Source organism: Peromyscus californicus, unplaced genomic scaffold (assembly GCF_007827085.1).
Source record: "Peromyscus californicus insignis strain IS unplaced genomic scaffold, ASM782708v3 Scaffold_22__1_contigs__length_63687245, whole genome shotgun sequence".
Taxonomy (NCBI): domain Eukaryota; kingdom Metazoa; phylum Chordata; class Mammalia; order Rodentia; family Cricetidae; genus Peromyscus; species Peromyscus californicus.
In genome coordinates this window covers 18,874,061-18,900,376 of record NW_026294525.1, presented here as the reverse complement: position 1 = coordinate 18,900,376, position 26,316 = coordinate 18,874,061, and the positions used below count along the sequence as shown (strand labels likewise).

The following is a 26,316-nucleotide window of genomic DNA, read 5'->3' as shown; positions in this document are numbered from 1 at the left end:
CATTTCAACCCTTCTTGTAATGTCTCTTCCTGTAAGGTCTGTTAGAGTTGATGGCAGTCTGGCACACTCTTTTATTTCTCTTTTTTATTGATTAAAATTTTTATATAATGTATTTTAATCATTTCCTCTCTTCCCAGCTCCTGTCTGCCTCCCTCCCCATCAACTTCTTGCGTTTACTCTCTCTCTCTCTCTCTCTCTCTCTCTCTCTCTCTCTCTCTCTCTCACACACACACACACACACACACACACACACACACACAATGAAAATCAAAACAAACAAAAAATCAGTAAGACTAACAAAAGCCAAAACAAAGAAACAAAAAGCTCCTCCCCAGCACACACAAAATGGAGTTTGTTTTCGTGTTGTTCAACTACTCCTAGACATGGAGCCTACCCTAGAATATGGTTGATATACCCAGTGTCACTCCATTGGAGAAAACCGATTTGCCCTTTCCCAGCAGGTATCAACTACAAATAGCTTCTTGGACTTTGTGTCTGTTTCCCCTTCTCGGGGCTGGGATCTTGTCTGGTTTGAACCTCTGCAGGTTTTGTGTGTGCTGCCACAGTCTCTGTGAGTTCATATGTTTATCAGCTCAGTAGTGTCTGGAAGACAGTGTTTCCTTAGAGCCATCCACCACCCCCAGCTCTCACAATCTTTCCGCCTCCTCTTCTGCACAGATCCCTGAGCCTTGAAGGGGGATGTGTTTGATGAAGCCATCCCTTTGACGACTGAGTCCAACCTTCCTAGAGTGTCATTCTCATCTATATGATTTCTCGTTTAAGTGTTGAGTGTGTCTACAGTCTGACGGGGTGACTGACTTTTCCTTAGGATGTAGTTTGGCTCTCCTTATCTTTCATGATATCCTCACTAGAAGGACACACTGAAGCCAGAGTCACTGTTCCCCAAGCAGACTGCTTTTTGCTGCCTCCATGCTTTGGTTTCTGTCAGTCTTGTTTGCAGGGCTAGCTCACCATTGTGCTGACTTCTTCTCTACACTTTAAGGTCCAAATTAATAGTACATATAAATAATGTCTTCCCAGATAATTCTGACAGAAGATAGTTTCTCTCCTACTTCCATAGCACTTCATGCAAGTGTTCCGGCATGCGTGATTCACTGCCTTTGTTAGAAATGCATGTGTATCACTGTTCCTCTGCACCGTATAGATCTGTAATCATACTCAGTGTAACCACTTGTTTTTTTGATTTATATTTGGTGGTGGAAGTTGATTCAGGGCCTTGCACATGCTAAGCAAGTGCTGTACCAGTATTCTATATCTCCAGGCTTTTTGTTTGTTTGTTTGTTTATGCAGGATTTCACTAGGTAGCACAGATTGGCCTGGATCTCACAATCCTTTTGTCTCAAAGGCTTCCCAAGTGCTGAGATAACAAGTGTTGATCACCACGTTTGCTTATAAGAGAAAAAGTAGGACATTAGTGAGTGATTCGCAGAATTATTTATATCTTTCTAAGCTATAGACGATTCTAGTAGGAACAATTCTTTTTACAATGTATTTTAATATACATGTATGAAACTCTCATACATGTTTATTATACATCTTGATCACACTACTCCCTATTACTTCCCCGCTCCTCTGGACCTCTTTTTCTCCCCCACAAGTCCCCAGCCTGTTCTTATGGTTTCCTATTTTTATGTAGTTTTTTAACTACCGTTGGGTTTCATTGAGGTTCCTTCTCTGAACATGGTGTGGTTCTTTACTGTAGCGTTGACAACTTACTTCGTTTTGTCCCTCCTCCTTTCCCGCTACCATGTGGGCAGGCCAGATCTAGATCAGGTGACCACAGTGTCCGGGAGTTTATGAGTGCAATAGCCATGTCATGTCCAGAAAACTCTTTCATAGCCTTTTTCATAACATTTTTTCCTGTTCTTTGTGCTCTCTCTTCCATGATGTTCCCCAGTTGTGTGTGTGTGTGTCTGTGTGTTTCTGTGTGTGTATGTCTGTGTCTGTATGTGTGTGTCTGTGTATGTGTTTCTGTGTGTGTGTGTTTATGTCTGTGTGTGTGTCTTTGTTTCTGTGTGTGTGTGTTTCTCTGTGTGTGTTTTTGTGTGTCTGTGTGTCTGTGTGTGTGTTTATGTCTGTGTTTGTGTGTCTATGTGTTTCTGTGTGTGTGTGTGTGTGTGTGTCTTTGTGTTTCTCTGTGTGTGTCTGTGTGTTTGTGTGTGTCTGTGTGTCTGTGTCTGTGTGTCATGGTAGTGACATGATAGAGATGTCCCTCTTAGGGCTAAACCCTAAATAGTCACTCTCAGCACTTTGACTGGTTAGAACTCTCTGCATTAACTGCTATCCACGGTTAGAACTCTCTGCATTAACTGCTATCCACGGTTAGAACTCTCTGCATTAACTGCTATCCACGGTTAGAACTCTGCATTAACTGCTATCCACAGTTAGAACTCTGCATTAACTGTTATCCACAGTTAGAACTCTGCATTAACTGCTATCCACGGTTAGAACTCTCTGCATTAACTGCTATCCACGGTTAGAACTCTGCATTAACTGCTATCCACAGTTAGAACTCTGCATTAACTGCTATCCACGGTTAGAACTCTCTGCATTAACTGCTATCCACGACAAAATGAGGCTTCCTAGTAAGAATAAACCCTGTGGAGACTTTGCAAGGACTTATATAACTTAGGTTCCCATTTTCCTTGTCCTGCATCTGTAGAGAAGATCTAAGAAGCTTGTGATCATTCAACCCTAACCTGTTGGGCATATTTCTAATTTCATTAGGATGTTGTGGCTAGATAAAAGAGGCTGAAAGTTTGCTGTGACCTTCTTAGGTTATTAAAAATGTGAACAGGCAAAGCTAATTCCTTAAAGGTACAAGTCTCTGAAGTGGCACTTTCACACTTAGAGCCCTTTACCTACATCTTGAGCTGCTAACATAGTTGATCAGTTTGTAAATTTTTCTTTTCTTTATTTCTGAATGTTCTTTCTTTCTCTGTGGGACATTGCCATATCATGTATCCCAGATATCTAGAGGGAAAGGAAGCTGTTGCAAAGTCTTTGCAGGAGTATGTATTTCACCTCTGATAGCTAATGTGTAGCTCACTTTCTCTTCTTTAAGTCCAGGACCTCAGGCCATTGAGAGTGCTGTCTACATTTAAGGAAGCTTCTTCTTACTTTAATTAACATAATCATGCTAACCCCTCACAATATGCCCAAAGGCATGTCTCTTTGATGATTCTAGATCCTAGCAAAATGACAGTCAGTGTCAACAACTATCACACTGGGGCAGGGGTGTGGGGCAACAGATGGACAGTCCACAGTTTATGAGGTAAGAACCTATCAGGCCCCATGACATACGTTAAAGGTATAACAGTGAGCAAGATAGTTTTAGTCCTTATCCAGTCAACCAGTATTGTAGTCTGCAAGAGAATTCAAGTGAAAATGCTGTATTAAAAAGTAACCCTTGAGACCATCAAAGGATGGAGTATTACTAGATTATGTCGGAAGGGCATTGATACAATAGTTGGTCATTCAAGGAAGTCTTCCCCAAAGAAGCAGTTGCTAAGTGCACATCTGAAGGATAAGGGGACGAATCAGGGAATTCCATTTAAATGGCACCCCACCCCTCACCCCAGACAGGAAGGCAACCTGTACAAAAGCTTAAATATGGGAGTGCACATGCATGGAGAAACAAACTCCAGAATCAGCAAATAGAGTGTGTTGGGCAGGAGAGGTATGAGGGGTGATTTTGGAGGAATAAGTAGAAATCGGACAGTGATAAATATTATATTGTGTAATGGAGTTTTGATTCTTTCATGAAAAGAGGAGTGAGGCTGACCAATTTAAGTAGAAGCATACATTTCCCTTTCAGCTTTGGATTTCATAACCAGTCCTCCAACTACAGTGTGAATTGGTCACAAAAGAGATCTTTGTGTCTTTTTCCAGGAGGGAGGTACTAGAGATAGAGGGATATAAATTAGATGCAGAACATGAAATTAAACTTAGTTGATGGTTTTTTGTTCTTTTTTTTTTTCTTTTTTTGTTGAAGGTGAGACTAGCATTCATGATGACTGCCAGGTCTTTGACAGACAGCTGATTAGCTGTAGTCATCAGGACGCACAGTAGAGAGAGCCAGCAGGCTCCAAAGGGTGTACATAGTCTTGAACATACTTTCTGGTTTAGCATTGGGAAGTGGTGTGGTTATTGGAACTGTGAGCTTAAATTTTATGAAGGAATGGGATGATTATTTGAAATTAATCAGTGTGTACATTGAGTGAAATTCCTTGGTGATATATAGATCTTTGAAAGTATGAAATATCTGACCAGGCGGTGGTGGTACACGCATTTAATCCCAGCACAGGCAGAGGCAGGTGGATCTCTGTGAGTTCAAGGCCAGCCTGGGCTACAGAGTGAGTTCCAGGAAAGGCTCAAAGCTACACAGAGAAACCTGTCTCGAAAAACAAAAACACACACACACAAAAAAAAAAACCCCAAAAAGAAAGTATGAAATATCGCAAACACATACAAATACACAATTTTATTAGTAATTTTTAGAAATGTATTAGGATGTAGACTCATGACTTCAAGAAGTCCGCTTCCTCTTTTCAGTATCAGTTGTATTTTGGGTCGCGAATCATGAAGAGCATGTAAACTTGCCCTGCCATGTTGTCATTTGTCGTCTGTGTGATTAGTAACGCCCAGTGCAGGCATTTAATTATATTAAAGTTTTATGCATGAAGGATATGAACAATGATTAGCTTTATTGTCCAAAATAAGTATTTTACAGTGTAAATAACTCATTCCTCAGTAAGGTGGCCTTTCCTTTCCCCAGCTTTTGATTGGCTTTGAATCTGGAACAGTTGTCTTATGGGACCTCAAGTCAAAGAAGGCAGACTACAGATACACATACGACGAGGTAACAGCAATGTTTATTCTCATTACAGATCTTGCCATTGCTATAATTCGCAGTAGCTTCTCTAAGAATTGAATTTTCAGTTTTAGCTTTAATTTGATGTTAGGTTAGCTGCAAAGTTTTTCTAATTGCATTAAAACACAAAGTTTCTTCTGTTAGTAATATGTTCACATCCCCTTCCTTTCTGGGGAGTTAGAGCACACAGTGTATTGTTGGTACCAGTCAACCTTCTGAGTCATGGAGTTCTCTCTGAGAAACGATGTCGTTACATCCACAGCTCATGTTGTAACTGAAGATCCTTACAAGCGCCTTCCACAGAACAGTCTGGTACTTTCAGGGACTATTGTCTTCTCTAATGTTTCTCCTTGATTAGATTCAGGTTGCAGTGCTCCGTAGTCATATCCCACATAATACATGTGTTTTCTTTTATTAAAAATTATTTTAAGCTGGGCAGTGGTGACGCATGCTTTTAATCCCAGCACTCGGGAGGCAGAGCCAGGTGGATCTCTGTGAGTTCGAGGCCAGCCTGGGCTACCAAGTGAGTTCCAGGAAAGGTGCAAAGCTACACAGAGAAACCCTGTCTCGAAAACCAAAAAAAAAAAAAAAAAAAAAAATTTTAAATAGCTTTGGTTAACTTCTCAATACTGATCACATTTCATGGAAATAATTTCACTCTAGTATATATAAAGGTAAGGCTTTTATTAAGATTGAGGTTTTATAATGGCTTAAGTATATATTTTGGAGCAATTTATCTAACTACTCTATTTCAAAATTTGGTAGAAATACTTCGAGTCAGAAATGTTGTATTAAATATTGGCATGTACAGTCTGTGCTCATCATCATGTAAATGTTTTTTCCAGCCTGTATTAAAATACTATATAATTTTAGCTCAGATTTATAAGCACACAAAGAACCCAAATAAGCAGACATTGAAGTAATTGAAAGTGTTGACTGGGTATGTATAATAGAACTTTTTCTGGAGTTCAGTTGAATGCATCCTTGCTGTGCTATGCAATTCCGTAGTTCAGCAGGACACCTTTAAAGTCATTAACTATTAAGAATGAAAAGTGCATCACCATGACTTGAAAATAAGACATTCAGAGCAAACCTCAGGAACTGATTTTCTGAAAATAAGAATTTAAAGAGAAAATTCATAATTTAGAGGGGAAAAGTGGAGGACGAACACATGTCAGTCACATAAAATACTTTCTGGATGGCAGATTAAAAGTATAATATTCCAATCAAAAAGTATCTTCTCGTGGGTCTGAAGAGATGGCATAGCAGTTAAGGGTCTTCTTGGGTGACTGGAGAGATGGTTAAGAGCACTGGGCTCTTTTCAGAGGACCCAGGTTTCATTATTGGTATCCACATGGTGCCTCACAACTGTCTGTAACTCCTATTTCCAGAGGATCCAGTGTCCTCTTCTGGCCTCTGTTTTATTACACTAGGAACACGCACAGTGTACAGGCGTACATTCAGCAAAACACTGATATACATGAAATAAAATAATGAAAATGAAAAGAGGGTAGTCTCCTCAGATTAAAAGTCACCTCCATAATTATTCTGAGGTATTGAAATTATGCTGTGATGTTCATCCTGAGGAGTTTTCATTGATCTTAATCCTAAACATATATTTTTAATTTTAGAATAGAGTTTTAGCTCATTAAAACAAATTTTAATATTTCAAGGTGACTAATTTCTTCCGTCAGACATTGTTTGTAACTTGGTAGTTTGTGTTTGGGTAGGGTTTATTCTGATAAGCTATAAGAACATTCTTTTCCTGAACTTGTCAGAAAATAGTGCATGTATCATTGTCATAGCTTCCTAATGCACACTTAAGAAATACAATGATTAGGAGGAATTAAACAGTTTCACTATAAAATGTCTTATTTGTATTGTAAGAGGACTAAGTTATTTTGAGAATGTAGTTAACATTTTGACTAGTTAGGAAACTATAAAAATTTATTAAGATTAATTACCAAACCATTTATCACTAATGTGATAATAGAATTCTTCACCCTTCTGTAGGCTATTCACTCTGTGGCATGGCATCATGAAGGAAAACAATTTATTTGCAGTCATTCTGATGGTACTTTGACCATATGGAATGTGAGGTCCCCTGCTAAACCTGTACAGACCATCACTCCTCATGGTAAGGATGCCTCCATTTTAAAGACTACCCAAATTGAAATGGACTGTTGTATGGTTTGTGGGGGTGGGGGGTGGGGGGAGAGGCTTTGTTTTAATGAGTGAAGAATATGATCCTTTCATGGAATGAATATTGTAATATCTCTGAATATCATTTCTTCATTTGTCCAAAAGGCAGATGATGTTGTTAATTGTAAGAGACTTTAAACTTTGGTTATCTTAAAATTGTCACAGGCTATTGATGTATATGTGACAATGTAGTTGAATCATCAAGGCCTCAACTGCAGGTAATTTTATACATGTAAGAATGGTGTATGAGTGCTGAAGGTTATCCAGAGTTTGTTGATCTCACGGGACTCAGCAAGCACATAGTCATCCCCCTGTAGTGTTTGTTACATTAAAAGAATGTGATGCAGATCAGTTTCCACAGTGTTTATAGTCTCTTGGTAGAAAAGTCACTAGCTGAACTTACTGCTACACAGCAAGGCAAAGAACATTTGATTTATGGCTTTTCTTCAAAGTTAGAAGGCGAACAACAGAAATAAAGTGCATTATTTTCTTGTGGTACATGTAAAGAAATTGAATAGTTTTCCTTACACAGTATAGCATCTAAATGTAGATGGCACTCGTTTTATTACATGTTTAATTTTATTTCTATACAACATTTTCTATATAACTAAATTTTACAGGAAGTGAATTGTTTTCATGAGTTTTATTATGTCTTCCAGTCACTGCTTAGCTTGCCACTGGCAGTGGTAACCGACCAACACTAAATTTCTGTTACCAGCTGAATTCTGCAGCAGACCCGAGTCCACTTCAGCACATTACAATGCAAAAATATGTCTTGTGTACCAAACAAGATACCATTTATTCTATATATAGTATGTTTGTGGTACATAAATTTCAGAATATCAACCACTCATTCTGATAGAATATAATTTAGTTCTTTCTTTCCTTATACTACGTTTTCTTCCTTTAAATTTTTAGACTAATAATTGTTAAATTATCTTTTTTTAACCAAAAATTCCTTTATACAAAGTATCAAAATACAATCACATTTCTAAAATGAAACCATAGGTTTACAGTTGTAGTCATAAGTAAGCTAAGTCAAAAGCTGTAAGTGAAACATCAATGGGGCAAATGTATGAATGAAGACACTCCTGAATTCCCACTTTTCATCGAGCATCAAAGACCACCAATCTTTTAGTCCTCTTCTTGTACGTTATTCTGTATCCACATTCTCTGCATCTGATTGGATCCCTGGACTTTATTTCATTTTCGGTGGGACACTCTCCACAAATAGATATCATCGGCTGCTGCTTTGGGGGCTGAATGTCTTTATGAGTGTCCGTTGTTAGTGCCTCGGCAGCTCAAAGAAGCTCCTCTGTGCACGCAAACCCTCTTTCCGGTCCTCTGTTAAATTATCTTAAACGTACTTTAAATTTTTGTGCATTATTAGTTTTAGTCAGTTTTGATTAGATTTGGTGGTGGTAACCACCTGTATACATAGTGCATTAGCATGGTGGTTAGTGCTACCATGTCTCATGTTAAAGTAGACGTTAATGTGTTCTGTTTCATTGTTGAGCTGCTGTAGACTGAACCCAGGTATGGTTCAACGCTTGCATGGTAGGCAAGCATTCTCCCAACTGAGCTGTGTTTCCAGCCCTGAAGTTAATACATTCTTGAAAGATGTATTCAGAAGACATAATAAGACATCAGCATAATGTGGGATTTTCAAGCAGAAAGTCTGTGACCTTTGGGAAGCCAGTTAGCATTTCTGAATCTCATTATCATCTGTAACTAGAATTGATAATGAAACTTAATCCAGTTTCCTCATGCTGTTCTGAGAATTGAATTTATTTATTCAACAAATATTTATTGGCTCTACAATATGATCATAAACTATATAACTGAGAGTACCTGGACATTATGATGTGCTATGTGCATGTGTGATTCTACTAAATAGAGATTTTGGAATTGTATTTACTCAGTGGGATAGATTGGTATTCCCACAAAATATATTTCTGTTTTCTGCACACATCTGTTTGTTTGTTTGTTGTAGGTGATGATTTTTTTGAAACAAGAAGTATAATATAGTTTAAAAAGTTTGGGGCTTACTGTTAATTTAGTTGAAATTTTTCTCAATGGCATGACACAGCAGATGATTTTTGATTGTCTAAACAGTGAAAGTAGTATTTCTTTTTGTTGTAGTTCTTATGAATATCAAAAACCATTTCCCTGGCAATCTGACAACCTTGAGTCTTTTTCCAACTTTGATATACATGAGAAGCTTTGTAAAGGGGCTGGAGAGGTAGCTCAGTGGATAAAGCATTTATGTGTCTTGCAAGTGTGAGGACCAAAGGTCAGATCTCTAAAACCCTTATAAAAGGCCAGGTTCATAATGATAGCCACCTACAATGCAGCATTCCCCAGACAGAGGCAAGGGATTCCTGGAGCTACATAGCGCTAGCTAAACCAGCAGGAATCAAGTGGAGAGCCATTAAAGAAGACATTAACTTTGAGACTCCATGTATATGTACACATATATGGACACAAGTACCCATGCATGTATGAACATAAATGCATACATACATACATACATGTATGCAATGCATACACACATGCCTTCTGAATATAATTTCTATTCTCTGGGACTTAGTTTTATCAATTATAAAGTTGCAGAAATGAATGAGATGAGTTATCAAGCATTTATCAATGTGTGGAAATTGAGCAGAATTTTACTTCACAAATTTACTTTAACAGTAAATGCCAAGTCATTTGTCTGCGGACAAGGCTTTGTGTGGTGAACCAGGCTAAGTTCTACTACTGCTTTTTGGTTTGCTTTACTGCTGTGATTAAAGGGCTTTTATTTAAGAAAGAATGTTTGATTGTCCTGCCATGGCTATTCCTATCCAGAAACCATCATCTTGCTTACACGATTTGCTGGGTCAGGGAGCCCAGCTAGGTCTGCACTGTGGCCCTGGGCTGGAGTGGTGTACCATTAGACGAGAACTTTTGTGATTGTCAGCTTCACGAGAGTCAGTTGACTCTCTAAGGAAATGGAGGTGCTAGGTAGTCACAATCAACAGATATCTTCAGTGGGAAATGATGTTTTAATTTTCTAGATGTTTTACATTTCTTGAGCATATTCATCAACTCAATCAGCAATTTTATCTGTGGTACATGAAAGGGAGTTTTTATCCTATTAAGGGTCACTGAATTAAAATTATATTGAAGTTCACATACCTGAAAGTCAGTATTATATATTAAGGATGAAGCATACTAGAGTTCTATTTACCTACATTTAATTCACCATAAGCCTAAAAATAAAACCATACCTGTTGATTATATAAAGTTTCCTCTAATTTTTATATTTGAAAGGACTTTGTAGACTCCTGAACATGCCCAAATAAGACTGTTACTTAAATTCAAAGAACCAAAAAGACAGAAGAATGAATAGATGGAGGAACGTTGAAGCTTTCTGTATGCCAGCTCCCAAAGGCAGGGCTGTGCTGAGGTTCTGGCTGCAGCCATCACTTCTGGCTTCGGGGGCTCAAAGAGAATCTCTAGAGAATTCTCTTGTAGTGGTTGAGCCACTGGTATCTGTCAGTGCTTGGGGCATACCCTGGGGAATTTGGACTTTCAATAATGTATCATAAATTGTATTCTTCTTGTCTTGCTAAGAGTCAAGGCCCAGATAACACAACCCCATTAGCCTCCTGCTTCAAATGAGCTTCATTTCTACACTAAGTAAGCATGGTAAATTCTCCCAGCCTATTATTTCAAAATAACATTATTAGCATTAGCAATGTCTTTTTCTAGTTGGTCAATTTTTTTAGAAAGTTGCTTTCTAATTGGAATATAATTTTAGCCACCTAGATAACTTAAAGCTTACTAATAGCAGTATCAAAATCTGTAAAATAAATCAGACAAAACTAATTTAATATTGTATTTTATCTAACGTTAAATATGCAAAAGTGCTATTTCATCATGTGACTAAATATACAAAATTGAGATATTTTCTATTCTTTTCAGTATGCAAAAATATTGTGTAACCAAACACACAGAAGTGAGATATTTCAAATTTTTGAAATCTAGTGTTTTACATTCCCAACACATCTGACCACGGACTGACCACATTTCAAGTGCCCACTAGCCAAATGCAATTGGTGGCAATCTTAGGGTCCTTGCTCTAGACTGAGGGTCTATGTGTAAATACAACGGTTTCAGTTCATTCTATTTAGCAAAATTAACAATTATAGACATTATAGACTAATTTTTGTCAGATTCTTTTTTTTTTTTTTTTTTTTTTTTTTTTTTTTTGGTTTTTCGAGACAGGGTTTCTCTGTGTAGCTTTGCGCCTTTCCTGGATCTCGCGCTGTAGACCAGGCTGGCCTCGAACTCACAGAGATCCGCCTGCCTCTGCCTCCCGAGTGCTGGGATTAAAGGCATGCGCCACCACCGCCCGGCAGATTCTTTTTTTTTTTTTTTTTTTTTTTTTTTTTTTAAATGAACCTTTACTCAACAGATGTATATTGAGGGCCTCCAGTCTCTTGTTTATGAATTACTAGAAATGTATCAGCCTTGATAAGCTCATAGTCAAGTACTTAAAGTGATTTATAAATTGGTAACTGCAAACATTTTAATAGTTGTTGATAACAGCATATGTAATGCTACATGGCTGTGTTTGGGACTGAAGATAAATAGAAATAGTTCACAAATTCGGGATCTTTAAGCTGGACCTTGAAGAAGAGGGGTATTATGAAGTAGAAAAGACTAGTGAAAGATTATTTTAGTGAAAGCATATAAAGGAACAAAAGCATAAAAAGCAAGGCATTATTGAAAATCAATACTAGTCTATCATGAGTAAAATCTTGACAAGTAGCAGGAATGAAAACAGAGCCATGTGTGATGAAGGATTGTAACACGAATCTTAAAAGGTCTTATTGATATGAAAAAAAGCAAGCAAACAAACAAACAAACAAAAAAACGGAGCCAGGTATTGGGGTGAACACTGAAAGATCAGAGAGCAAGCCAGCAAAATCCTCATTCTCAAGAACCTGAGTTCCTGTTTCCTCACACCTTATATACCTTTCTATGTCCTTCCATATTACTTCCTGGGATTAAAGGCATGTGTGCTTCCCAAGCAAAGGCATGAGATCTCAAGCGCTGGGATTAAAGGTGTGTGCCACCATGCCTGGCTCTGTTCCCAGTGTGGCCTTGAACTCACAAAGATCCAGTCAGATCTCTGCCTCCCAAGTGATAGGATTAAGGGTGTGTGCCACCACTGTCTGGCCCCTATGTCTAATCTAATGGCTGGCTCTGCCCTCCAATCCCCAAGCAAGTTTATTAGGGTACACAATCTATCACCACAAAGGATATACATCAGAGTATAATAAAAAATTTGAACCTCATGTCCAAAAGTTAGTAAATGACTTTTCAGTGATACACATAAAATTGACATCTTAAAAACATGACTTTAGTGGTAATACATCAGGTCACTCTGACAGGGCTGCTGGTTAGTGAGCTATTATATTAAGAGTAAATAAAGATAGTTGCAGTATTGGCAGGGGAAATAGATATGCATGATGAAATTCTGGAATAAAATGTCAGTAGGTCTTAGACCAACTCATTATAGCTGGGTGACCAAAAAAGTTAAAGAAACTAATATTCTGAAAGACAAGAAAGAAAGAAGATGTAGAGTGGGGTTGTTGTGATTTATTAAGTTGGGTTTTATAACTAATCAGATATTTTCAGTGGTTTGTCAAGGCAATCAGTTTACAGAATTTAAAGAACTAGCCTGTGTTTTTATTCAAGTAAAATAATACTTAGTTGTGAAATCTAGTGAGTCAGGGATTTATTGTATATTTATATGCACTTTAATTTTATATGCACTTTAATTTGTATTCAGTTAATAAAATCAGAGCAAGGGTCTTTTTTAATTTGCTTTAGGAACTGGTTATTTTAGAATTAGAGGTAAATGCTAGCCTGAGCCAATGCCATCATTTAAACTGCTCAAGTTGGGAAAACAGAATGTGCATGAAGATTGATAATGCAAGGAGAAAAACATAACTCACAAATGAATAAAAAGAGAAGTTGTAAGACTGAATGCTAAAATACAGTCTAAGCAGTTTCAAAGGACAATTGAGCAAGAAAAGGAGATAAAAGAATCTTGTCCCTAGCCAGCTTTTATAGGAGATGTCCAAACCTAGTCTCAGAAAAGCTCAGTAAATTCGCTAATGGCCTCTAAATACTGACAGCTGTGTGGGGCTGGAAAGACCACTCAGTGAACAACACCTGTCTCAGGCAGCTCCCAATCCCATGACTCCAGTTCCAGGGCATTTGACAGCCTCTTTGGGCCTCTTCTGCGGTGATGCTGCAGTTCTGACCTAGTACACCTGCCCTTAGAATCAGTCCTTTCATGTCTGCCCAATAAATGTTTAGAAATGCAGTTTCTATACCTGAAAACTAAACAGTTCCATTTATTTCTATTTCTAACAAATATTCTCAAACTGTTTTCCAGAAAGATTATCCTTCATAAGCGAACAGAGAAGTCATCTGAGGCTGGGCTTTTCTTTATGGGGATTTTACTTACATATTTATTTCTAGAGGTTCTGGGGTTTGAACCCAGAATGTTGCACTTACAGTGCAAGTGCTCTGCGTCTGAGCTAAACACCAAGTCCTGGTTTCTGAGTTTTAATTTTTAGATCTCTTCATTTGTTCTCGACTTTATTTAGATTGTCTGTTTCCTCTTCAGTCAGTTTCAGTATTTGGCTTCCTAGGACTTTTATATTTTTTTCCCTTGGGTATTTCATTTGTTGGCGCATAATTCCATAGACTGTTTTAGAGATTTTTATTTTTAATTATGTATATATGTTTGTGTCTGTGTGTGGATTTATGCACATGAGTGAAGTTCAGGCAGAGGTCAGACGGGGTCCCCTGGGGCTGGAGTTGAGTGCTGGGACCTGAATTCAGGTCCTCTGCAAGAACAGTGCACTCTTAAACGCTGAACCATCTTTCCAGCCCGCTTGTTCTGTAATTCTGTCTGTGACTGTCTGGTTTGATTGTTCCTCTTCTCTTAGAGGGGCCAAAGGTCAGTTTTAGTGTTTCACCTCAAAGTATTATCTGAATTTCTTTAATTCTGGTTATTTAGTAATATGTTGTTTAATTTTCCCATATTTGTAGTGTCTCCATTATTTTTTTCCTGCTACTAATTTCTAACTTCATTCTTTTTTGCTTGGAGACTTACCTTGCATGAATTTACCCTTTAAATACTATTAAGATTTATATTATAGCCTAATAAGGTCTGCTTTGGACATGTTTCTCATTTTTAAATGTTTGGAAATACTTTAGAAAAATGTGTATTCTAATGGTTAGGTGGTGTGCTTTGTGCATGTCTGTTAATCTAATTAAAGTTGGAAGCTTCTGTGTCTTGTAGGTCTTTCATGTACTTATCCTGAATCCACTAGAAACTGAGGCATTAAAGTCCTTATTGTTATTATTAAATATTATTGTTGGACTGTCGGTTTTTACCTTCTTTGGTTCACTTTTTCATCTATTTTGGTGCCCTTATAGTAAGTATGTATTATTTGTACATCTTCCTGAAGTGGAGTTGGCCCTTAGCATGACATTCTATTAGACTACTGGTGAAAGGTCATAGGTCATAGACTTTCTGAAACCATTTTATTTATATGTCCTTTACCTAGGAAGTTATCCCAAAGAAAAATTCAGGACTCGTTCAGTAAACATATACTGGATATCCAATATATGCCAGACACTGTTTGACTGCAGAAATATATATTAAAAAAAAAACCAGACACACACACACACACACACACACACACACACACACACACACACAGTCACTGAACAACAAGCAAAGGGAGGAGCGAACATAAGGTGCAGAGTGTGGTAGGGGGTCTGGCACGAAGCTTGAGCTGTAACAGAGGAAGGACATTGAGTGTGTTGGGGTGGGAGTTTCTAAGGGTCCTCAAGATCATCCCCAATTTCCATGATTTGTCAAAGAAATGCAATGATGCTGAGAGTAATCTTTCTTTTTTAAAAAAAGTAGGATAGGTGTTTTCTTTTTCTGTTTCTTTCATGAACCTCTAAACTTAGATAATGAATAACAATAATTTTTAAATGAAAAGTACTTATAGCTATCGGTTGGTTTATGCTCATTTTGTCATAATAGATACATGGAATTTTCTTTAGAAGAAATGTCAATGAATTTATTAACAATTTAATTTTGCAGCCCGTGGTACTTGGATGAAAATGTGATATTTATTTTTTTCAAATTGTGTTATTTTAAGATATTTATTCACTAGGCAAGTTGAAATTCTATGTTGTTTATCTAGTAGCCACAGTTCACATTTGGAAAGATTGCCATTTTCTCTTGCTAGGATTTACTCACATAAACATTAGGTTATTCAATTTATTTGCCTTTTTGACAGTATTTCACACAGTAATTTGACTTCATTATAAAACATCTTATTTTATACTAAATACTTCTTTCAAAATTATTTTAAAACATTCATTGGTGAGTTTCATTATATTTCATTTTCATCTTTTTAACTATGTATATATGAAGTTAAGAATTATTTGTCTAAAAGGGGGTTTTATTATATTTCATTTTCACTTTATAAATTATCAATGTAAGAACTTAGAGTAATGTAGAATTTAATGCAGGAAAATATATTTTAGGAAAACAGTTAAAGGATGGGAAGAAACCAGAGCCATGCAAGCCTATCCTCAAGGTGGAGTTCAAAACGACTAGATCTGGGTAAGATTCCTTCATCATCGTGTTCATTGTTACAGGTGATGCAAATAGCATTGGAACCTGTATAGTGAATTTTGAAGCCCTACTTTAGACTAGGCTACCCTGTCTTAAGTTTTCTGCTTTCATAATTTAATAAAATACGTAGGATAAATTAGCTGAGGCTCTTCTTGCTTTTGCAGTTGATTTCTACATCTTGGAAAGTAAATTATTTTTCATCCCAACATAATTAATATCTTCTGTTGATCCTTGGAAACAGTAATATTTATTTGCTAATGTAAAAAGTGTGGAAAAGGTGATGAAGGGAAATAATTAAAATATAATCTACCCTATATGTTTTAACTGAGTCATATATTCAGAAATTAAATTTCATAATATTTGGCAGTTACAGAAATGAATGCAACTTACTACTTTAAAAAGGTTGTCAGGCCAGGCGGTGGTGGCGCACGCCTTTAATCCCAGCACTCGGGAGGCAGAGGCAGGCGGATCTCTGTGAGTTCGAGGACAGCCTGGTCTCCAAAGCGAGTACCAGGAAAGGCGCAAAGCTACACAGAGAAACCCTGTCTCGAAAAACCAAAAAAAAAAAAAAAAAAGGTTGTCAATTATATTACAATACTGATACTCATATGAAATAGTTGTAAGAATTAGATGGTTCCCACAGTCTAAATGTCTTAATTTTATGTATCAAAAGCTATACTGAAAGTACAAATCTAATATATATATATCTTTTAAAGTATTTCTTTGAAAATTCTGCATCTCTTTAATTTCCGTTGGAAGAGTTTTTAAAAACTCCCTATTCTAGTTATTATTAGTTGTCCTTACAAAAGGAATCCCAAGAGTAAGACTATATAGTATAATGCAGGGTTCTCAAAGTGCATCAGGAAACTCTGCATTGAGGTCCAGAAATCAGTTTTGATTCAATCTACAGGAAATTCTAATGCTGCTGATCTATTTACACATTCCAGTTTATAAACATGGTGTGAGAACTGCCCTCTTTCCCTTTTTAACCTGTCCTCCTGACTCGGCTTTGCTCTGTCCTCTTGTGAGAAAAGGCCCTGGACTTATTTTGGACAAAGAAAAAAGAGATTGCTCTTATTTATTTCTTCATCATTCCTAGCCTTCCTGTGAGATCTGGTGGGAATACACTGTTAGAGTTGATTCAGAAACAGATAATAAGCTGAATGAATTCCAGGAAGAAGCACATCTGTTTAGTTGACCTTGGAAGCCCTCACTATATAATCCTTGGTACAGAGTTATTTGATTTCTTTTTGCTTGGATGTTCTCATTTTTACATAATGTACTATAGGTGACTATGATGAATTTAGTGAGATATTCATGTATGTGCATTAACCTTTTTGTGTTAGGAAACCCTCAGCCACTAATTAATTATTATTTGTCACATTTGTCCTTTTACAAAAGAATTAAAATAGGGGAAAAAAAGGAATAGCAAAAGCAACACTAACAGAAAATTTAAAAAGGAAACAAACCAAAAAAAAGTCTGTATTTATATGCATCATAAAGTGAGTTGTTGTAGAATGTTATTTTAAGATGTGTTACTTTTGTTTATGTTGAATTCGTTTAACTCTGTGAAGCTGCGTTACTGTGCCTGTCTAAAACACCTGATCGTATAATAAAGAGCTGAACAGCCAATAGCAAGGCAGGAGAGAGAAATAGGCAGGGCTGGCAGGCAGAGAGAATAAATAGAAATATGGGAGGGAAAGGAAGTAGCCAGAGAAGGAGGAGGACTCCAGGGGCCAGCCACCCAGCTACACAGCAAGCCCTGGGAAAGAGTAAGATTTATAGAAGTAAGAGAACAGGAAAAGCCCAGAGTCAAAAGGTAGATGGGATAATTTAAGGAAAGCTGGAAAGAAACAAGCAAAGCTAAGGCCGAACATTTATAAGTAAGAATAAGCCTCCATGTGTGATTTATTTGGGAGCTAGGTGGCAGGCTCCTCAAAAGAGCAAAACCCCCAACAACAGTGAGTTCTTTAAATGTTGCAAACCATGAGCAAGACCAGGCCGCTATCTTCTGTGCATCTGTTAGTTCTCTCATGATAGTGTTACTGGTACAGTCCCGGTTTCCTCAAGATGGTAGCACTGCTTTCTTGTTGCAGATTTGAAATGAAGATTTAAAAAAGATATATTGTTCTTTAGTAGGTAATTTTTTAAACTATTTAATATGATCAGTAGGGCCATCTTTTAACTGTCTCCTCAAATTTTTTATCCTGGATAGGAAATTCAATAAATTAAGTTTTTATTTTGCTGTGCTCCATGGCTTTCTTCTTTGATTAGCTCTAAGTACTAAAACCGTCCCCTGCTCACCTACAGCAGCATCTCTTGGTGCTGTCCATAGCAAGTGTGCTGTTTCATTTCCTGTTTGCAAACTATGAGTCTTCAGAGAGAGCTGTCATCACGTATGCAGGCGTCTTGTTCTTTTCTTCGCCTAGAAGTCATTCTGGGAGTAAGGACCCTTCTCTCTTCCTTCTAGCTCAACCTTCTCGCTTTTTAGAGTATTAGCCTCCTTGGCTAGCTTAGGGTTGTAAGTGGAAGTTTCTGTCCCACAAGCCACTCCCAAGTAACCACACAGAGGCTTAATATTAATTATAAAGGCTTGGCCAATAGCCCAGGCTTATTGCTAGCTAACTCTTACATTTAAATAAACCCATATATCTTATCTATACTTTGCCACATGGCTTGGTACCTTTTCTCAGTATGGCATGCCCACCTTGCTTTTCTCTACGTCTCCTCAAGACTCCTGACATGACCCTTCTTCTCCCCAGCATTCTCAGTTTGGCTCTTCTGCTTAACCTTATCCTGTCTAGCTATTGGCCAGTCAGCTTCTTTAAAACAATCACGGTGACATATATTCACACAGTATGAAGGAATATTCCTCATAGGGTCTCCAGAAATACACTCTTGAGAGATACAGTTTTCTTTTTAGGACTTACACATGTCAGTATTGAATGCATGTATCCCCTTTAAGTATTAAATTTGATGAAAGCATGAGGCATGAAATACAATTGTCTCACTTTAAATCCTCACCCACCATACACCTCTATGTTAGGGGTGGAACCTGTGGCCTTATGCATACTAAGTAAGTTCTCTATTGCTGAGCTATATCCCCAGCCTCTGTCTTCTATTTGTCCAGATCCTAGCTTAGTGTTGCTGAATGTTAGGAGTTAGAGTATAAATATGGGTAGGTATGGGTATGGGTATACAGGTATGGGTAGGTATATATAAAGTATAGCTATGGATGGACTCTTGATATTGCTGTTAGATCTAGAAAGCATGGATTCTTCTTTTGATGGAATAAAGTTAGAGACAGAGCAAATTAAGAAATAATTTAATTATTAGTTTATTTAAAATATGTTACTACTTCATTAAACACCCAGTTTTTATTAAAAGCAAGAAGTAAGGGACTAGAAAGATGGCTGAGCATTTAAGAGCACCTACAGCTCTTACAGAGGACTTTGGTTTAGTTCCCAGCACTCATGTGTATTATGTGTTGACTCACAGCCACCAGGGTCTCTGACACCATCTTCTGGCCCCCAAGGATACCTGCACACATGTGACTTACTCTCACATAGACACACACATACATACAAGGTTTTTTTTCCCTCCTTTTTAATCTTTAAAAAGCCAGGAGTCAAATGCTAAGTCAGATCTGCTGAAGTTATTTCTTTGGGAAATAGGAAGGTGAAGCATGCTGTGGTAAAACATGTCCATCAGCACAGGGAGGAGGGGTGTATATAAGCAGACCACTTAGGTCTGCATCCTGCCTCTGCTGTTCTCATTGCTCATTTGGGGTACCAGCTATGCTTTCTGTGCCTGTTTCATTATCTTTAAAGTAGGAACCTTACTTAATAAGGACCACTTCATAAAATTGTTAGAAAAAAATATAAGAATGTTATATAGCATGATCTTCACACAGTAGCCTCACTTCATACTGTCTCCAAGTTGCATTTGATTACGTCTATAAACATCCAAAATGCAGTTTTTCTTTTATTTTTGTTTTCCCCAAAATCGATGACCAAGTGGCAAGTCTGCCCGGTATTTATATGCTTCTTATTTTTTTTTTTTTTAAGGCGAAGAGTCATTTGCTGCTTGACTCTAATTACTTGAGTTTCTTTAGCTTTAGTGTGAGTGTTGGTCCTGGCTTTCAAAGAGTAGGCATGTGAAGGCTCACTGGAGCCTTCTGTTTCTTGTGCATGCTTTGCTCTGGTGTATGAGTCCAAGGAGTCATGCCTCAGGCAGGTAAGGAGAGCATGGGAATTATTGTCAAAGGAATGCTATCCTTTAGTTGTATTGAAAATGCCTTTCATAAAACTGTTTCAGATATGTATATATTTGTGACCTAGCCAGGGTCTAGAATATTAGAGCTTACAGAGGGAAAATAGATAAACTCTGGCAATTTATGCTAGTAAATGCAGGTAGTGATGTGGGGAAGGTTCTTAGGAACATGCGGGGGAAGACTGCCTGTTGAGAGTGAATGAATCAAGAAAGGCTTTTTGGGCAGTAGAAATATTGGCAGGACTGTTTTAAAACAGGAGCTAAACAAATAAAGTGAATAACTTTCCAAATATAATATAAAGGCCACAGCCCAAGGAATTGTGGCTTGGAAAGGTGGTGGCTAGTTCCGTAGACACTAATAGAGTGCACAGAGTGAGCCCTACATCACATCACCGTGAACACCTTGACTGTTGTTATGGCCCTTGTTTCCTCAAACTATACTGTCTCCTGATATTTGCAGTACTTATTGTTTTTATTTTTATTTGTGTGTGTGTGTGTGTGTGTGTTTTGCCTGCATGTATGTAAGTGCATCATGTGTATGCAGTGTCCACAGAGGCCAGAAGGTGTTGGATCTTCTGGAACTGGAGTTACAGTTGGCTTTAAGTTGCCATGTAGGTGTTAAGGACTGAACCCAAGTCCTATGAAGAGCAGCCAGTGTCCTTAACTTCTGAGTCATCTTCCCAGTCTTCAGTAGTCATTTTGGATGGACAGTGTGTACCTCCTTCTCCCAACCAAACTAACTCCTCTGCACAGCTGGTTTCTCCTCATTCTGGTATCGCCTTGTCTGTCATCACTTTAGTGGCTTGGCCTGACTCTCACAGCCAGCCCATCTCTCCACCTTATTAATTTCTTCAGTATGTGAACTGTGTGGCTAGACTGGACGTGAAAGCACTTGTTTATCCCCCAAAGCACAAATACTCAGAAATATTAAAGTCAGTGAATAGATGCTATCATGGAACTGCAGTAGGTGACTCACCTACATGTGGAGCTTTTTGGATGAATAAAGTTGGTTCATTTAGTGATGACAGCTTCTTATGGGCGCACAGCTTACCCTAAAGCTACCTCCAGGCTGGGTTGGAGCAGTTCATAAAATGAAGAAAGCATGTGCACCAAATGATGTCCAGTCAAATTAGAAGACCTACAGAAGACTTAGGTAGCTACTAAATGAAGTTCTGCTTGACCTCCAATGCCATTAAGAGACGATACTAACATTCTTCCTAAAGTCATAGAATAAAATTATGTCACCTCTAGAACTCCTCAATAGCACCAGAAAGCTTAGCTTTTTCATTTAAGAAACATCAAATCTTCTTCACCTCCACAATTCATATATTACCTAGAAATAATTTAGCTCATTAGAACTTTTTGAAGTCCAAATGCCAGGTACAACTTTGAAATGTTACAGATTTTGGTATGTAACGTTAAATCCTTGAAACTTATTGTACATGACTAATTTATCCTGGTAAAGTGTTAATATTTTCTCCTTAAGCTTTGGATATAAGGAACTTACTGGAGTTTCATAAGTTAGGTGCGAGTTTCTTGGTAGCCACAATACAAAGAGAGAAACAGCATGTAATGTGAAAAGGTGTTACTGCTAGGTGTAGCAAGCTTACAGTGAAATAGAAAACGGCTTAGTGGTGACGGTCAGCATTCTCTTCAACTGTTTGGTTTCTTGTTTTTTTTTTTTTTTTTACAACATTCTTTTCTTTTTTTTAATTTTTTTGTTTTTTGTTTTTTGTTTTTGGAGACAGGGTTTCTCTGTGTAGCTTTGGTGCCTGTCCTGGATCTCGCTTTGTAGACCAGGCTGGCCTCGAACTCACAGAGATCTGCCTGGCTCTGCCTCCCGATTGCTGGGATTAAAGGCGTGCACCACCACCGCCCAGCTTCCTTTTGTTTTTAGGAAAGAAATAGATCTTGCAAAGCCACAGAACAACAACAACAACAACAACAAAATCAGTTCTCTCATGAGGACAATCCCAGCTAATTGCCATAGTGTTATTTAAGACTGTGAACTGATCACTTAGCTCAATTGGTATTCACGGGTGGCTTTACACATTGTAATGTAGTTCAGCTGTCCTCTGCTCATAGCTGTGGTGCTGATTTCATTGTTTGTTTGTTTTTTGAAACTGGTTGTATGTAAATTTATACTTACCTACCATCCTTGAAATACCACTTATAAAACTACCCAGGGATCCCACTCTGTAGACATCTAAGAAATATTTGTTAAATAATGAACTCTTTAATTATTTTCAATTTAGTTGTAAGTTATAGTAGAGGCAAAGTAGCAAGAAGATAAATTTGTTTTCATTCATTTTATGTGATAAGAAGTACAAAAAATAAAAAGTTTCTGATCATAACCATACAATGATTGGAGTTTGAAACAATGGCTGTAGGAATGTGGTTTTACTCAAGATAAGTCTTTGAAACTTGACTTTTGGAATTTAGCCAGAAAAAATAATACTATCCAAATCATCTTAATAATGAATATAAAGAACATGTTAAAAATGGTCATGGAGCATATACTTTATTAATTCATTTGAAGGACAATATAACATTTTTCTAGTGTAGTGAAACTGTTCAAGACACTGTTTTAGATAGAGCAATGAACAACATAGATTAAAAACGCTTCGTGGAAGGTATATTTTGATGGGACAGACAATGGGCAAAATAAATTCATTTTAGTCATAAATACTATAGAAAAATAAAGCAAACAAGGAAGGTAGATGCATGAGGGTGTATTTTCACAAAATCATTACACTTGGAAACACACACACACACACACACACACACACACACACACACACACACTTTTCATTCCCCCACATTTTCTATATTTTAAATAAGGTGCCTCAGTAAGAAAAATTTCATTATTTGCTCCAATACTTATATTTACTTATAAGGTATCTAACTAACTAAATCTCAACAATATTTATTCTTGTTTTATATAAAAATAATTTTCATTTTATATTATTTATGTATGTATTTTGGTGCATGCTCCAAAAGGGAACTATCACATTGGACAAATGTAATGATTTGATGGCATTAGCAGTTATAATAGATAACTCTTACTTAGGGTTCTCTGAACCAGGCACTGCTTGGTTACAAATTGTCTGAGGGTTAGGTCTCTGTGGCATTGATGTGGAATCCCGCATGCAGGAGTTGAGAGCAGAGATGTAAATGTTGGTACTTGAGCCCCAGACCTGGCCCTGTTACCATTGCCTGTCATCGTGTGCTACTTATGGTAGATGTGAAGACTTAAAAACTCAACAAATGTGAACAAAGTAGAATGCCATCATGAAAAATAAGTATACAGGCCTTAATGTTAACATTTTTTCCTTATAACTAAAACATTATGAATGAAGGGCTGGAGGTACAGAGTAACAATTTAGAGACAATACTGTTCTTACAGAGGATACAAGTGTGGTTCCTATCACCCACATCAGACAGCTTACAACTGCCTGTAGAGCGCTGGGGATATGGCATCCTATTCTGGCCTTCCCAGGGACCTGCACTCACTGTACATTCCCACAGATGATATACCTTTAATTGAAAATAAAATATTTTAGAAAAATTCTAAAGCATAAATGAAGAGATCTTTAAAAATCATGTAGACAACTTTAAATAATTTGCATGCTACACATTAAATAACTTCATACAAACAAATATCAAATTAAAGCAAAGATAAAGAAATATACCCATATTGTGGTATATGAAAAGCTATTTTGGTGCTGCTTTTAAAACCTGGGTCTAGATTCTAGACTCTAGATAAGTCATATAGTTTTCATCATGACCAATATGGTATTGGTGTTGTGGTACTGGAAACGTAAGTATTAAAGGGGCAAGCGGCAGTCCATAAGGGTGTGATGGGAGTGGAGAATTCAACATTTCTCTAGGAGGTGTCTTAGAAAACATTAAGGCCTGTAGGGAATCTTTTGACTGACTCTTTTCCCAGCTGTTGAGTGGTTTATAGCTAGTCAAGCTCCTGGTGTGTCCTTGAAAAAGCAGCGTGTTCTGTAGAGCAACTCTCTGAAGCTGTAAGGCTTTCTGGGGAATGTTTGTTGAGAAGCCTTGTTAGGACTAAGGTAGAAGTCACACACAAACTGAGAGAAGACTCTAAGGCAGCTAGCTGTCCATAGGAAATAAAATAAGCCCCAGGAGAAGGTCAAAGAGTCAAATAGATCATGCTCATTTTTATTGTAGTTTAATCCTCTTCAGCAAACTAGCTTAATCACATTAAAAATTCCATATACAATTCTTTCATTATGTGATATATAAATTTTTTTCAGAAGATACTGTCATTGAATACCCATATGATACAGCAGTAAAAACAGTCTCCACTCCAATATTTGTAATCCATACTATTTGTTATTTCCAGGGAACCTTTTATTATTTTGTCAGGAGGCCTGTCATATGATACTGTGGGAAGGAGGCCTTGCTTAACAGTGATGCACGGGAAAAGCACGGCTGTGCTGGAAATGGACTATTCTATTGTTGATTTTCTCACACTCTGTGAAACACCGTACCCGAACGGTAAGGCTCACGCTCCATAAATATTAATGTTCAACAAAGACGTCTGCTGTCCTAAGTAGTTTCCATATACTGTTGTCTTAATGCTTCAAGGGAAGAGTTCCTGCTGTTAAACATAGCCGATTTTATTTCAGCTGTTGGGTTTTTTTTTCCAGTACACTCTACCTTTTCTGTATTGTACATTAATATTAAATACCTTTCAAAGAAAGACACTGCCCATATTTAATATTTTAAATTCTGTGAAACAGTAGTACATCAGATTAGCTATATTTCTCCAGAGAAATAGAGATGATATGTGGTATATATGAAGGACTTGGGGACTAAAAGTCTAAAAATTCTAGAGTGAGTTCAAGTCCTGGTCTGGGACTTTCAGGAAGGAGTTGTGCGTTTAACCCTCACCCAGAATTATGACTTTGAGGGAAAGCTGTCTTTGCCCTTAAGACCTTCATCTGGTAGGTTTAGTCTGGCCCAGCCGTTCAGAGTAACTGCTTTGTTAAGTTTACCACATTGAATGTTAGTCATTTCTCAGAGATTCCTTCATGGCAGATCTAGACTAGTGCTCATCAGGCAGCAAGGGGCGCCAAAGCATAGACAAGTTAATTCAGAGAATGAATTCGGATGTTCATCTTCTCATTTCATTTGGATTTCTTTGAAGTTTAAAGATGCAATGCATTTTGTAGTTATTAACAGACACATATTAACATTCGAAAACAATAACAGAACTCTATCAGTTTTTTCTGAGATTCTATAGTAATTGGTCTGGATTAAGTTGCAGTTTTGATGTCTTTGCCACACCCCTGGAATATGTAATATCACAGACGTTTCTTTGAAGTTCTTGTCTTACTCATCTTTACAAATATCTAAGAATTTTGAATGGCTTATGTTGTATGTTTATCTCATCCAAGCCATATATATTATATGAACCACCCTGGACTCATCAGAATGCTAAACACTTAGAAACTGGAACAAGAAGAGAAGTAAGGGATGTCCTTATCTTGTGGCTGCCCTCTTGCATCTGTAAAGCAACTGATCATGCATTGTTCTCATATTCCAGATTTTCAAGAACCATATGCTGTGGTTGTTCTTCTGGAAAAGGATTTAGTACTGATAGACCTTGCACAAAATGGGTAAGAACGCTGGGTGAGCAATTCCATTACTATGTGGGGGGATTAAAAAAAAAAAACACAAGCATCTCTTTTAGCATGTCATTAGCTATTACAGTCCTTTGAAAACTTCACATTGATATTAATGATCTCCTTTTAATGCTCTAGAACCACATTTCCATAATCTGAAATTTATTTATTATAATGATTATACTGATATTAATATTGATATATTATATTGATTATAATTTTGTTTCTTTTTTCTTTTATTGAAAATCTATTTTTTCCTTAATATATCCTGATTACAGTTTCTCCTCCCTCTGCTTTTCACTCTCTCCCTACCTCCCCTCCCATCCACATCTACCTCCTTTCTGTCTCTCACTAATTGAAAATAAAATATTTTAGAAAAATTCTAAAGCATAAATGAAGAGATTTTTAAAAATCATGTAGACAATTTTAAATAATTTGCATGCTACACATTAAATAACTTCATACAAACAAATATCAAATTAAAGCAAAGATAAAGAAATATACCCAAATATACCCCTAAGGGAAATAATAGAATGTAATAAGATAAAACAAAATCTAACACATTA

General features: G+C 37.2%; 2 protein-coding genes across 2 annotated transcripts in view; one reads left to right on the top strand and one right to left on the bottom strand.

Annotated features, from left to right (window-relative positions):
* Positions 1–26,316, top strand: part of Stxbp5 (syntaxin binding protein 5) — a 138,414-nt gene that overhangs the window by 52,705 nt on the left and 59,393 nt on the right. The window contains exons 9-13 of the mRNA XM_052751572.1: positions 4,799–4,882; positions 6,908–7,031; positions 15,731–15,809; positions 24,466–24,620; positions 25,672–25,744. Of these exons, the coding sequence (XP_052607532.1) occupies positions 4,799–4,882; positions 6,908–7,031; positions 15,731–15,809; positions 24,466–24,620; positions 25,672–25,744 (515 nt within the window). The remainder of the gene's footprint in view (positions 1–4,798; positions 4,883–6,907; positions 7,032–15,730; positions 15,810–24,465; positions 24,621–25,671; positions 25,745–26,316) is intronic.
* Positions 8,128–8,397, bottom strand: LOC128118412 (DNA-directed RNA polymerases I, II, and III subunit RPABC4-like; the record flags this gene model as incomplete). The annotated part of the gene is made up of 1 exon (XM_052751005.1): positions 8,128–8,397. A coding segment is annotated over one exon (195 nt), but the record flags the coding sequence as incomplete, so codon positions are not given.